The following is a 14509-nucleotide window of genomic DNA, read 5'->3' as shown; positions in this document are numbered from 1 at the left end:
ACCAGTATTTCACCAGTATTTAAAGTATTTATCAGTATTTCACCACTATTTGCTAGTATTTACCAGTATTTTACCAGTATTTGACTTCCCGTGGCAAGGAAGTCAAATTTGTGCTGCACCAAAACAACCACGCGTATTTGAAAGTGTTACAAGGTGAAATGAGCCTAACCCACATTACAATAGGCAAGAAATAAGAAGGAACTTACTTAACTTCTGACCATAGTTTAGAGAAGTCACTTTCTTAAACCACTTTGCAATGCGCTTCACCCAATCAATGCAAGGATTTGAGTTATTTTATGAAGATATGGAAGACCTGCAATGCTTTCTTGTCAACGCATGCTTGAAAGTTGAAATGCAAATGAGAGATGGAGCAAAAATCAACTTCATCCACACACAAATACACGCGCTGTATTTGTATTTGTACTCACCATCTCCACTTGCCGCGGGTCCAGGTTGGTGGGCGCGGAGGACGGCATCGCGAACTGGATCTTTTTCCTCTCCTTGGGCTCTCCCTCTGCGGACACGGCGGGCTCCATGGCTCTGGTGCGCGCGGATGAGGCGGAGGACGACGGGGGCGCTTCTCCCGGAGATGTGCGCGTCTCAGGGCAAGCCTCCCGCGGCGACGGAGGGAGGAGGAGGCGGAGGAGGAGATTGATGGATTGTCCAAAAAAAAACTAATAAAAAACAACAACAACAACAACAACAACAAAGTCTGCTTGAAGTCAAAGCTGTCAACTCTTGAATGCAGTGCGCACCGACGCTGGCTCAGAATGAAGCGTCTCCGTTGATCCGGCGCCGAGGCAGACGCGTGGGAGGAGCCGCGGCGCGAAGGGGGGCGTGGCTGCCGCAAAGGGGGGGCGTGGCTGCACTCGCGACGGGCGGGGTTACAAAAAGAGGAGAGAAAAACCGTGTATTGGCCGCACGGGATGATGGAGGACGGGCAGAATTCCTCCACATAAGCCACGAGGTAGATTTGTAATCAGCAAAAAAAAAAATAAAAAAAAAAAAAATAAAAAGAATATTAATCTTGTCACGTCAGCTGAGCCGCTCCCGGCCCCTATTTGTGAATGAGAGATTTGCGCGCTGGGATCAACAAAATGAGATGCGGTTTTGTTTAATCGTGTTTATTCTGTCTAATTTGACGTCATACGGTTGTGACTAATACGGCCGTACAGTCGTCCAGTCAATTAATCGGTTGATAATCGGTGTGGCGGTTGACCGATACATCATTTTTGGCTCGGATTTCAAGGGATTTGTACTCGCGACGGCAGAGGAGGGAAAGCGGCGAGCTAGCTAGAGATTTGGGAGTTAATTTGCGAGTCTTTTTACTAATGAATGCACAGTTTACAAGTGATTTCTGTACAAATATGTGCAATTGTTTGTTTTTGTCAGTGCAATTTGTCTTCTTTTCGATGGGTTGGAGAGCTTTTGCCCCTTTTATTCGACTAACCGAAGTGTAGAGCGTGACTTAAGTCGATCAGTTTTTTTTTAGCTAATATATGCAAATGTCAGACTTAAACGCGCACTATAAACATGTGGGATTATGTTTGAATTTCCACTTATTTTACTTTAGTCATTATATTCTAATGGGCTGTGGTACTAAAGCACTTCTCTGTCGACGAATATTGCAGATATTGTGAAACTGTACTCATAAGACAATACAAAAACAACAATTTATTCAAAAAAGTACTCGGAAACACTTCGTTTCGATGTAAAAAGTGAAGATTAAGTGCACGAGTCGCACCCAAATCTATAGCTCCTTCTCTTTTCTGCTGTCGTCCCATATAAACTCTCATAATCTTAATGAAATAATTAAATACTCGGCTAATACGCCATCAGCCAGTTACCGTAATTAAAAGACTAAAGGCTTTACAGCTTCGCGTGAGCTACTGTGTCCACGTCGTTTTCCTTGTGGATCGAATTAAGTCTGTCTTAGTCTAACGTATAAAAAAGCCAAGCCAGGCTGGTCTTACGTCGCAATACTGGATGATTTACCACCAAAACTGCTCCAGAAAATGTACTAGAACTTAAGTACTTTGCTATTTTACGTGTGATGTCGTTTCTGAAATGTCTTTTGGGACTGTTGAAGACGTGGCTCCAAACGGTTCTGTTCAGCTCTGCACGTGACTCTCCACTTTAAAAGTACATTTAATAATGATTACTTATGTATTTATATGTTTTTTGTGTTTATAAAGCATATATTCTTGTTCCACAATAAACTTTCCTTGTGTAACAGTCGACTTCGGACGATACAGATTAAAAAACAGATACAAAAAGACTTTTTTACAACAAAAAAGTGGCGTTATTAAGTCAAACTCTCATAAAATAATGTAGAATTTCATCAATATACACTTTCTTTGTAAATATTCTCCTTCCAAAAGTCTTTAGACATCATAGTTCAACATTTGTTTGAACGATAATGTATTTAAAAAGTCACATTGTACAATAAAATTACCCGTTTGACCAGTCGACTAATCAAAAAAGAACAATTACGGACGAGGCGACAAGTTAAATAATCCTACTTGCATGTCGATTTTGGTTATCTACATTTCCTTATTCTGCATGTGTTTTTGTCCTTATCTACTAATCCATTATACTCATATTTCTATGTTTTTGTTTCGTTTGTGTCGATGGCGTGTGAATCTTTCCACTGTGAGGCTGATAAAATAAATGATCCAGTCCTTGGCCCCGTTACAAGAACACAGACGAAAACAGACTCGTAATATCACATTTATCACATCAAAACTCAACCCGTGCGCGAGATGAAGTGTTTCCTAATCCAGCTTCATGGATCAAAAAAACTCAACAAGAGCAGAAGTGTGGACCCTCTGTGTGACGCCCGCAGTGTAACGCACGGGGAGCGATGTTACGTGTCCACGGTAACCATCGATATGTCCGGTTGTGGTTGCAAAGGGCAGAGGACATTATTATGAGGACACAGCTACAAGATTTAGTTATGAAATAGGAGATAGTGATGTAAAATGTGTTAAATTCTCTTCCATTTTGTATTTTGACGAGTGCATTTTCATTATTAATTTGAGACATTACAGACAAGACATTTATTTTATTACATTTTTTATTTTTAAGTCAGTTTGCTCTTTCAGCATAAAGGCTAACAACTTTGTCAAATCCACTCCGACATGTTTTAAATGATTTATTCTAATCAACTTGCAGCAGAATTTCTTTTGTAACTTCAAAGGGTGTTTGTTAAAATGCATTTTTATCCTGTTTGGACGTAAAGATCATCAATTAAAGTAGTATCTACACACAGCAAACTTTACTTTTACTTTTACTCTTGTACTGAACAAGATTGTGATGGAAAGTACAGAAAGACTTGTTGATATATAATTCTACGCCTGATTTATTACTAGTTTAATTTAATAAAATGAGCAAAATGTGACATTTTAGGCCAATTTTCAGACAGAGTTTAATCAGAAATGTTAAAATAAATCCAAAATCTCTGTAATTATTTGTGTGTTTAATACATCAACAAATCAAACCTCTCTGACTATTTTTGTGATTTAAATGTCCCAAATAGGTGCTAATTCCATTTTTACTTATTTCTAAATGAAAACTTGATTACATGATTTAAAACTTGTAATACAATTTACCAAACTAAACTAAACTACAGGATATCTTTAGATTTAAGATTAAGATGTTTCCTGTTCACCTGTTGTGTCTCGCCTTAAATTGATGGTTTGGAATTGCAATAAAAGGACGACAAAAATGAATATCCCAACATTTGTTTATATGATCTAAATAACGTCAAAGCGCTTAAATTTGCCTGTAAATGTCTTCGTTGATTTGGAGTCTGCACAATATATGGTAAAAGTATCGATATCACAATATTGAATAAGGCAATAATCGATATCGCAGCTGACTAAATATATCGCAATGAGAACAAGGTCTTCCATCCGACAGAAATGTGCTATTTATAAATGTAAATGACGTAAATGTTCCTTATTCAGTTTATTTTGACAGTTTTAAAGCATGAATATATTTTAATGTGACGGATATTTATGTGTATATTCAAATATCGACATCGTACATAACAGTTATATTGCAAATCGCAATAATTTCCAATATTGTGCAGCCCCTTTGGACAGTAAAATAAAAGAAACATCACTTTATATTCTGTTGTAGGTCATTTGTAATAGTTTCAGTTATGGACAAAACACTCTATATTGTAATTTTAATCACCAAAACAACAAGTGCAATATCGTCAACATTTTAGACATATTTCCCACCATCATGGCAATGCAACAAACTAAAATAATGTGTATTTCATTGAAAAGGTTGAGTGGGACTTAAACTACTGGAGCAGCTTTGCTATTTCCAGGTTCTTGCCGTTATTAAAGGGATTTGGACTCAGTGAAAAGCAGTGGATTTTGCATTGGCAGCAGCAAAAATGAACGAGAAAGAGCTTTACAGGAGGATAAGGGGGAGGAAGAGGAGGGTGAGGAGGAGGGGGAGGGGCTAGGGAGAGGAGGAGGAGGTGAAGGAGGAAGAAGCGGAGGAGGAGGAAGAGGGGGAGGAGGGGGTGGGGCTAGGAAGAAGAGGAGGAGGAGGGAGAGGAGGAAGAGGGGGAGGAGGAAGAGGGGCTAGGAAGAGGAGGGAGAAGAGGAGGGGAAGAGGAAGGAGGAGAAGGGGCTAGGAAGAGGAGGAGGAGGAGGAAGAAGCGGAGGAGGAGGAAAAGGGGGAGGAGGGGGAGGGGGTGGGGCTAGGAAGAAGAGAAGGAGGAGGAAGAGGGGGAGGAGGAAGAGGGAGAGGGGCTAGGAAGAGGAGCAGGAGGGAGAAGAGGAGGGGAAGAGGAAGGAGGAGAAGGGGCTAGGTCAGAAGAGGAGGAGGAAGAGGAGGAGGAGCAAGGAAGAGGGGTAGGAGGAAGAGGAGGATGAGGAGGGGCAAGGAGGAGCTGTCCCTACACTTGAAAGTCGAGGTGTAGCTGCAGCCTGTGGCCTCGTATGAAACATATTATTTCTGCGTGTAACATTAAACATATTTTATAAGTTGCACCAGCCAAAAAATGCATAATAGAGAAGAAAAAACATATATAAGTTGCACTGGAGTATGAAATGCGTTTGCAAGTGTGAAAATAACAAATAATATCACATATAAGTCGCTCCGGAGGCCAAGTATATAAGTATAAATATAAGTATAAGTCGCACCCCGGCCAAAACTATGAAAAAAGGTGCGACTTATAATCTGGAAAATACGGTAATGTCTCGCTCTGTTTGGGCGGATGGTTTGTCTGAAACCCTGAAGATGTTAAGCAGTTTATTTTCTCATTTCTGTCATTAACATCGGAACCATTTCATTTGAATTGGATTTAAAATATTACTGGAAATATTTTTCATTCATTCATTTATTTAGTATTTATTTAATTATTGTATATTTATTCATTATTATTATTATTATTATGCATTTATTTATTATTATGTGTTTATTTATTATTATTTGTCTATTCTTTTTTTAATAGATGTATTTATGTTTCTTTATTTATAACCGGCCCATTTGAGAGATGCAAAGCCCGTGAGGAGGAGCTTCACGACGAGATGATACGACAAGAGAGAAAGACCATTCACTCAAAAACAAGATGTCAACAAGCAGATCAAAACTGAAAATAATGTTCTGTTCTGATATTATTAGTTATTTTCACACTGGCAACCACAAGATGGCGCTCTCGGCTCTAAGCGACGCTTCCTCCACCTCCAGAGTTTGTGGAGTTGTTTAGAAGTGACACAGAGGAAGAAGAATTCAATGGATTTAGTGATTTGGGGTAATACTGATGCTTTGGTAAACTTGTTAGCATGTTCTTTATGCTATAGTTATCTGAATAACTGTTAATATGTTACGTTAACATACCAGACACTTACCACAGTTCTGTCTGTGCCTCATGTAGCTGAAGGTGTTAGCGTTAGCATACGTACACCTATTCACCATGTTCTCTCATCTGTTATTAGTTTAAATTGCATTTCAAGGTCAAATGTCTGTTCTTGGTCTTGGATTTTATCAAATAAAGTTCCCCAGAAAATGCGACTTATACTCCAGTGCGACTTATACTCCAGAAAGTACTTATACTATAGGACTAGGGCTGAACAAGAACTAAATGGCTCTATTTAGGACCGATTTAGGCGCGTTTCCATAAGTCTCCCGCCTCACGACGCCGAGCCAGGCGCTTCAGAGCGGGAACACGGGCCGCCATGAACCCGACTGCGCCAAAGAAATCCAAAAAAACAAACGGAGAAACGAGCTGACGGCGCAGCTTTAACTTTTAGGCCAAAACCGTTGTTGTCTCTTTGGCGGGACGGAGGCGGCGCCTTCTGTCGATCGCGAGGCTGCCATCGAATTGGAAAGTAAATTATCAAAGCAAACCCCATCCCCGGTTTATCTAACGCCGGCGTCCTCTCTCGGCAACGTTCCCCCGGCACAAAGGCCTCGTAGGCATTTCTGGCGGCGCTTCAGACCGTTGCGTAACCGGAGTAGCATTCATCACCACAATTGCACAACGTCATTAGGAATGTGTAATAAGCCCGCTTTAATAGGTCAGCGAGACGCACACAAGTAAGTGTTTAATCGAAGTGGAAAAACATGTTTGGGTGATACGGGGCCATGACAAATGAAGTGACGAAGGAAAAGCAGAAGAAAAGCACAACAATGAGCCGATTGTTAAGAGTCGAGAGAAGAGTTTTGCTTGATAAATGATCCGGTGCTTAGTGTGGAGTGATATTTGGCCTGTGTGTTTTAAGATGTGGCAGAAAACAAGACTTACTTTATAATATTAACCGTCCTATCCAGATGAATTGTCACTTAAAATATGAATGTCTTTAAAAATCGATAGTTTGTCCTTTCTGTTCATAAATAAAAGACCACATCGGGATATTTAAGAAACGCTGATTTTAGTAAACATCACGTTGCGTTATTTGACTGTTATTTAAGATTGTTGTGTTGAAATGGCCTTTCTCTTAAAATAAAATAAAGTGTTTAAGCATGGTCGCCCTTAATATATATATATATATATAATGTGCCTTAATTAGTCCTAGTTAAGCATGAACAAAGACTTAATAATGAACAAATGAGTGAGCGACTTCATAAATACCTTTACTCCTTAATTTACTAAGAGAGGAGTTGTCACTAAGTGTTATAAACCCTAACATGACACATTAATTCACTGGAGGAGGTCGTCACTTCTGCAATGCCACAGCTGCCCCGGGGCTGACAGCGCTCACACTTGTCCTGGTTTGGTCCTGGTTTGTGTCCATATTTAGTCTTGACTATGACTTGGTTTGACCCAGTTCTTCTCAGGTTTAGAGATGTGCAAACTTGTAAAACACATTCACTCGTTCATTTACACCAGGGCTACTCAACATCAGGCCCAGGGGCCAAATCACACCCTCCAAGTGATTTAATCCGGCCCACGACCCAGCTTCCAAATATTAAAACAATAAAAAAATATTGTTTACTGGTTTAATTCAGGGTTAGCGCTAGTTTTGACCTGGTTTGGTCTTTGTTTAGTCCCGGTTTAACTCGGCTTTAGACCCGTTTGGATCCAGGGTTAGTCCTGGTTCAGACCTGGTTGGTCCTAGTCTGGCTCTGGGTTAATTCTTGTTCGGGGCAATTTTGTAATTTGTTTGTTATTTCTCACAAAAAAAAATGAATCTATCAGTGATTATTTTTTTGTGTTAACTCATTTTATTGAAACAGCGTTGGGGATATTTTGTGTGGCCCAAATCACAGCGGTTACAGTGACATGTGCCCAGTTTTACACAGATCCAACAGCAGCATTTACAGAGATGAGATCTAACTACATTTATATAAGTAGAAAACAACACATTTGGTTGAATAAAAAGTATGAACTGCAACTATTTCCATTTCATTTACATTTCCTCCTCCAGCTACTGCTCGTCATCGTCTCATTTCCGGATTATTGGGTGAACTGGTGTGGCACACGTCCCGACAGACACTGGGCAGATTAAAGCCCCCAAAACTCACAATGAGGACAATGGAATAAAACTGTCTTTGCATCAGTTCAATCAAGAGAGGTTTTGGTAAATCCCCCAAAACAGCGTTCACCCGAGGGAGGTTTTTGACCGTCCATGGTCTCCAGAAGAGGCTCGGGTGGAGTTAGAGGGTGAAAAGAGATGAAAATAATAAATCAGCATTGGATAAAATGGAAAAATTGACCAGTAGTGACCTAAATTTGTGAAAAGTCTCAATTTTAGATGATTTTTATTACTAACAAAGAGTAATAAAAATCATTGATCCATAATAACTTGAGTAATGATTGATTTGAATAGTTTTGACAAGTTTGGCTTTACTTTTTAGGCCTTAATGTGCTCGAAATAAGAAAGTATATTGATATTACATGTACTTTTTGTGCCTAAAATAAAGATAAATTGAATGCCAAAAGTTAATTAACAGGTCTATGGAAATAAATGCCATTTTAACTGATTTTATTGTAGAAAAATGATACAAACGAGCAGATATGTTTGGGATTTGGCTTCGGTTCGTCCACCAGAGACCCGCTCGCGTTTGTTTCTTTTGATTCAGCCGCGCGTGAGGTTTCGCCCGTATCACAGACGTGTTGTTGTTAGACGGGAATTCAGATCACAATCGCAGCCTGGGAAACACAAAACACGACCACAATACAACCAATGCCAACATCAAAAAGTGTGTAACCTGATCAGCTTTGGAGCGAGGCAGGAAGTCATCTGGCATTAAAAGTACGAGACAAAAAGAAAACGCACACACAAAATGCTCAGATCATTTAATTATATGTTAAAATCCAAGAACCCCATTCAAAAGTATGAATAATGTTGCAAAGCAGTCTGAAATTGTTTGCAAAACCTTAATTATGTCAGATAAATAGATTGATTTTTCAGATATTTTGAATTATTTCTTACATTTAAAACAAACTAAAAAGTTATATGCAGCATATCTGGGTAACTTATTTTTTGTTTCAATCAAGAACATAATACAACTAATAAAACATTCTGAAAAGTATAGTGGGAAGAAGCAAACGCATATTCACCCACAGTATTTTAACAATAATCATACCACTGCCATGTTTGATTCTAATTTACTGATAAATCTCTTTGATATATTAAGCGTCATATATATTTAAATACAATATAATGTACTGCTTAGTCTACTTACGTGTACAAACTTGAGTTCCTTCTGCATTTGTTGCTATGATCACTTCTTACCACATTTAAGATCTTCATGCTAGAGTTCCATATTCTAACTCCACAAACAGACACGCCTTAATTTCCCTTTGGATAAAGTGTTTCTGAACATTTATAAGTTGTTTTTTTATCATTTCCTTGAACATCTTTCATCATGTCACTGACTTTTAACATTTAGTCAAGTTAAATTGTACTTGTAATACTCACATAACTACTTATTATTTGTATGAATTTGCAGGTATTTTTAGGAAAACATCTAACATATTGAAACGCTGATGTTTTATTGAGTAAGTTTACTGTGCCGAGGTTCAGAAGGAGCCAAGTTATAGAAGGAAAACAGCAGAATAGTTGGAAAGTAGCAGTAAATCTAGTACAGGTCGCCTTTTCTTTTGTACACGGTCCCACAAATAAGGGGGAAAAAGCTCAACTAAACTCTTATTTAGTGGTACAATGGAACAGTGTCTGCAGTTTGCCACGCACTCAACACCAAAATGAAAAGAGAACTGAGGCCCTGTCAACCCAAAAGCTGCAGTAGCTTCAGCTGGAGACGGATGAGGTGTTTTTTTCTTACAAAACAACACATTATTTGTAGAGCAAAATTGGTAAACACAGAAAATATGCATCACTCATCACAATACAAACTAATAAAAACATATCAATCATCGAAATGTACTGTAAAAAGTTCTAAAAAGTACTTAAATTGCATTTTCTGGTTGCAGAAATGACACGGGTGCCCTCTTGTGGCTGTACTGAGTCATTACAATAGATACATGAATTACTGTAGTTTGGACAAAATATCCGTGCTAAAGTATTTTAAATAAACTACTTTCCAAAATTAGATGACAGGTTTTGAAAGTTATTTTTGTCTGGTTTGCAAGCCCGTAATTTGTTACTGCAGTGTGTAAAGAGAGTCAATTCTTTAGAGCTCTCAATGAACCAAAATCATCTGTGTTACAAATAATACACATTCTAATTCTGATTCTGATTGTGATTGACCTGGTTTAATGTTTAATTGACTACATTCTCCACTGGCTTTTGTAAGTAATAAGATGCAGGTTGTGACATGCTTTGTCCAGTAGATGGCAGCCTCTCATAGGATTTGCGGGACTGTAAATTGACAAGAGATGACACAATCTCCAATACAATGAGGACTAAACTGGGACTAACCCCGGAACTAAACGTGGACCGGACCAGGACTAAACTAGGACTAGACGTTCATCTACATTTGGACTCAAACTAGTTCCAAACCAAGTGTGAACGCACCATAAACGTAAAACCGATGTGTTTATTTTTGGTGTGTTTTCAAAAAATGAACTCTGTCTGAAACAATATATATATAAACTTTTTTTGTTTTTTTTAACATACTTTTGGGGAGAAAAGAACACTCTTACAGAAGTAGTAGTTTGAGTCTTGCCTGTGAAGTTTGATAATACAATACATTATCAGTGACATACATTTACACAAACAATGAATGAAAATGAGCAGAAAGAAGAACAATCTTATGTTATCTGCCCCTTTTCATAACACTGATATTTTAAAACACATTGAACAATCCACATGCCAGAATCCTATGTATTTCTTTTTCGTGCACTTTGTCTTCAAAAAGGTGATCAATAGATACAAATTAGACTTCTAAAACCTTTTGTGGTAGAAAAACACTCTTACAAACGAGTGTTTGAGTCTTGTCAGTGAAGTTTTTTGACAGTTTAACTACATCTATAGCTCCTACATTCGACTGCATGCTAAAAAGACCAATTATATTTCCACATGTCCGGGGACTATGGGTGCTGTGCGACGGTGGGTGCGGCGGGCGGGCGTAGGTGTTGGGGACGTAGCAGGTGGGACACGCGGCGTACGCAGTGACAGAGGAGGACGTGGCAGTAGGGCATTGATTTAATTAGCACCCTCTACCCTCCAGCCCTTTCACTCATAGCATCAATAATGCATGGGCCCTTGTTTCCACTGGCATAATTAATCCTCTCTTACTATAATTAAAAGCCAAAAAATCCCTCAAGATGGTTGAGCTTGGCCAGGATGAGGCGAAGGGTGCGAGCGCTGGCATGAGACCTGATGGGGAAAGAGGCCTGCACTGGACAGACTGACAGACAGAGGCACCGGAGAGGCAAAGTGGCCAAAATGGAGCTTCACAAACGAGGGCTATTGTGACGTCAAAAACACCAGGCCCGCGGTAACCAAGGAAGCAATGATGAAGAGCTGGGATGCACAGGTTTAGAGAGGTTATTGGGTTAATCGATCATTTCAGGTCGGCGATGCAATCATGAGAATGGAAAAATAATAACGCTGACAATATTAGAAGGAAACTTTTGTATTTTGAGTTCAATCTATGGTCCAAAAATTGACTAAAATGTGACTTACTATTTTTTGTATCTGTTTTTATCACATTTAGCGTATTTTCCAAACCATAAGTTGCACCTTTTTTCATAGTATTGGCCAGGGTGCGACTTATACTTACATTTATACTTATATACAACCGCATTTCATACTCCAGTGCGACTTAAATATGTTTTTTTCTTCTCTATTATGCATTTTTTGGCTGGTGCGACTTGTAGTCCGGAAAATACAGTAACTTTATTTTGTCGGTCAGAAAGTTTGATTTGGTAAAGCCACTCACAAACTTGAGGGACTGTAACGTGTTAGACCACAGGAATGAAAGAAAATGAAAGGTTTCACTGTTTTCTCTCACAATAATAATCGTAAATCGTAACATTTTCAAATCGTAACATTCCCACTCACACTATACGATAATATCAATGTTTTGCATTGCTAGTATAATGCCCATGATATTCTGCTCATGAAATCACTACTCGCACAAACTTAATGTGAAAATAATATATATAAATAAGTTTTCTTTCACTAAACAAACAACAAAATAACTGTGATACTTCATTATGCGGCCCACACTTTCAATACTATATCACCAGATTTAGCATCACAGTTTGAGTCTGGCAAATTACAGCAACTCTCAATTACAAAACGTGTTGAAACCAATAAGCTAATAGGTTGGTGGTAACTGCTGCACACACACACATTGTATTTTTCTCTGACGATATAACATACTTGATCGGTGCATTGAATGTGCACATTTCTTGACTTGACATTTCTTGTCCACAAATAATGCACTTTTTAAACGTTTACTCACCTCTTTTACTACTTTAATTTTGTGTGTGAACAGCTAGCGCATTTCTTTATACCTTGAAGTATTCCTCAACTTATTCAGCGATGATACAACTACATTAAAGGTGCACTATGGTTCAAAATGATATTTACAGAGAGAAGTTGTACATGTACAACCTCATTTTATGTAGAACTAGGGAAATAATTGGAAGCTGCAGTAACAACTGGCGTGTCCTGTTTGCCACAGTAACAGATTAACAAACCCTCCAGCTCAGCTGCCGTTAGAACTCATTTCCACATCCAAGTGTAATGAGTTTGCATTATTCTTTAATGACAAAGTTCAGGGCATTAAAAATGCTATCAATCCCACAATGCAAAAAATAACCCTAAAACCACCAAGACACTTAGAGCTAACTCACTTTGCACCAGTAACTGACAAAACTGTCCATGAGATCATCACCAGTCTGAGTTCATCTACATGCTGCCTCGATGTGTTACCCACCAGATTTCTAAAGTCTGTGCTGAAAAGTTTGTTAGCACCATTCACTCACACAGTTAACATGTCGCTTCAATCTGGAACATTCCCAATGTCTTTGAAAACTGCGGTCATAAAGCCTCTCCTAAAGAAGAGCAGTCTTGATGCCGGTAGCTGTGTCTCAGACCACATGACCCTGACCTGTGGAGTGCCCCAAGGGTCAGTCCTGGGACCCTTCTGTTCAAACGCTCAAAAATGTTGCCGTTAGGTCAGCTGATACGCAGTGAAAATGTGTCCTATCACAATTATGCAGACGACACTCAGATCTATGTTTCACTATCGGCAGGTGAATATGGACCAGTGGATTCACTCTGTCACTGCATCCAACAGATCAGTTTGTGGATGCAAAACAACTTTCTCCAGCTGAAGTCAGACAAGACTAAAATCCTTGTTTTTGTCCCACAGAAACAAAGTGAAAGTGTTAGCGGTCACCTCCAGAGTCTCGCTCTAAAACCTACAAACCAAGTTAGAAATCTGGGGGTAATAATGGACTCAGACTTGAACTTTAATAGCCACGTCAAATCAATAACATCAGCAGCTTTTTAACATCTAAAAAACATTGCCAAAATCAAAAATATAGTGTCTAAACCAATTTGGAGAGATTTATCCATGCGTTTGTCTCCAGTAGATTAGACTACTGTAACGGCCTGCTCACTGGTCTCTCCAAACGAGCTGTAAAACAGCTGCAGTACATCCAGAACGCTGCTGCTCGGGCCTGACTAGAACCAGGAAGTATGATCACATTAGTCCTGTTCTCAGGTCTCTGCACTGGCTCCTGTGGCTCAGAGAAGAGACTTTGAAGCAGCTCTGCTTGTGTACAAGTCTCTCCATGGCCTAGCACCAAAGTACATCTCAGACATGTTAGTGCCATATGAACCATCTCGGACTCTGAGGACCTCAGGGACCGGCCTCCTGCTGGTGCCAGAGTCAGGACTAAACATGGACCGGCCTCCTGCTGGTGCCAGAGTCAGGACTAAACATGGACCGGCCTCCTGCTGGTGCCAGAGTCAGGACTAAACATGGACCGGCCTCCTGCTGGTGCCAGAGTCAGGACTAAACATGGACCGGCCTCCTGCTGGTGCCAGAGTCAGGACTAAACATGGACCGGCCTCCTGCTGGTGCCAGGGTCAGGACTATACATGGACCGGCCTCCTGCTGGTGCCAGGGTCAGGACTAAACATGGACCGGCCTCCTGCTGGTGCCAGGGTCAGGACTAAACATGGACCGGCCTCCTGCTGGTGCCAGGGTCAGGACTAAACATGGACCGGCCTCCTGCTGAAGATGTAAGACACGTTCTATTCTGACAATGTTCAAATCTAAGCTAAAAACAGTTTTGTTTAGCTGTGCATGACTGAAAGGACTTAAACTGTTTCGTGATTTTGGTCAAGTCTTTGTGATTTGAATGCATGTTTTCCTTTTGTGTGAAGCACTTTTAATTTCCTTGTGTATGAATTGTGCTCTACAAATAAACTTTCCTCGTCTATGTAAAATAACAAACTGGGAATGTGCTTTGGCAATATAAAACAATGAAAAATCATAGATAAATAAAATGTAAAGGCACATGCAGAGGAAGAGCTACAGCAGCACATGCAGAGGAAGAAGAGCTACAGCAGCAGATGCAGAGGAAGAAGAGCTACAGCAGCACATGCAGAGGAAG

The 14509-nt window shown here is 39.7% G+C and overlaps 1 protein-coding gene across 2 annotated transcripts in view; it reads right to left on the bottom strand.

Moving 5' to 3' along the window:
- ppp1r1b (protein phosphatase 1, regulatory (inhibitor) subunit 1B) overlaps nucleotides 1-589 on the bottom strand; it is a 47443-nt gene extending 46854 nt beyond the window's left edge. For both annotated transcript variants that reach the window (XM_072442892.1, XM_072442891.1), the window contains exon 1: nucleotides 429-589. In XM_072442892.1, the coding sequence (XP_072298993.1) occupies nucleotides 429-536 (108 nt within the window). In that variant the 5' untranslated portion in view covers nucleotides 537-589. The remainder of the gene's footprint in view (nucleotides 1-428) is intronic.
- Nucleotides 590-14509: the final 13920 nt, after the last annotated feature.

This window comes from Eucyclogobius newberryi, unplaced genomic scaffold (genome assembly GCF_026437365.1).
Source record: "Eucyclogobius newberryi isolate DKJ021-1_F unplaced genomic scaffold, fEucNew1.0.hap1 SCAF_13, whole genome shotgun sequence".
NCBI lineage: Eukaryota > Metazoa > Chordata > Actinopteri > Gobiiformes > Gobiidae > Eucyclogobius > Eucyclogobius newberryi.
Note: the sequence above shows the minus strand (reverse complement) of the source record. Positions and strands in the feature narration are given on the sequence as shown.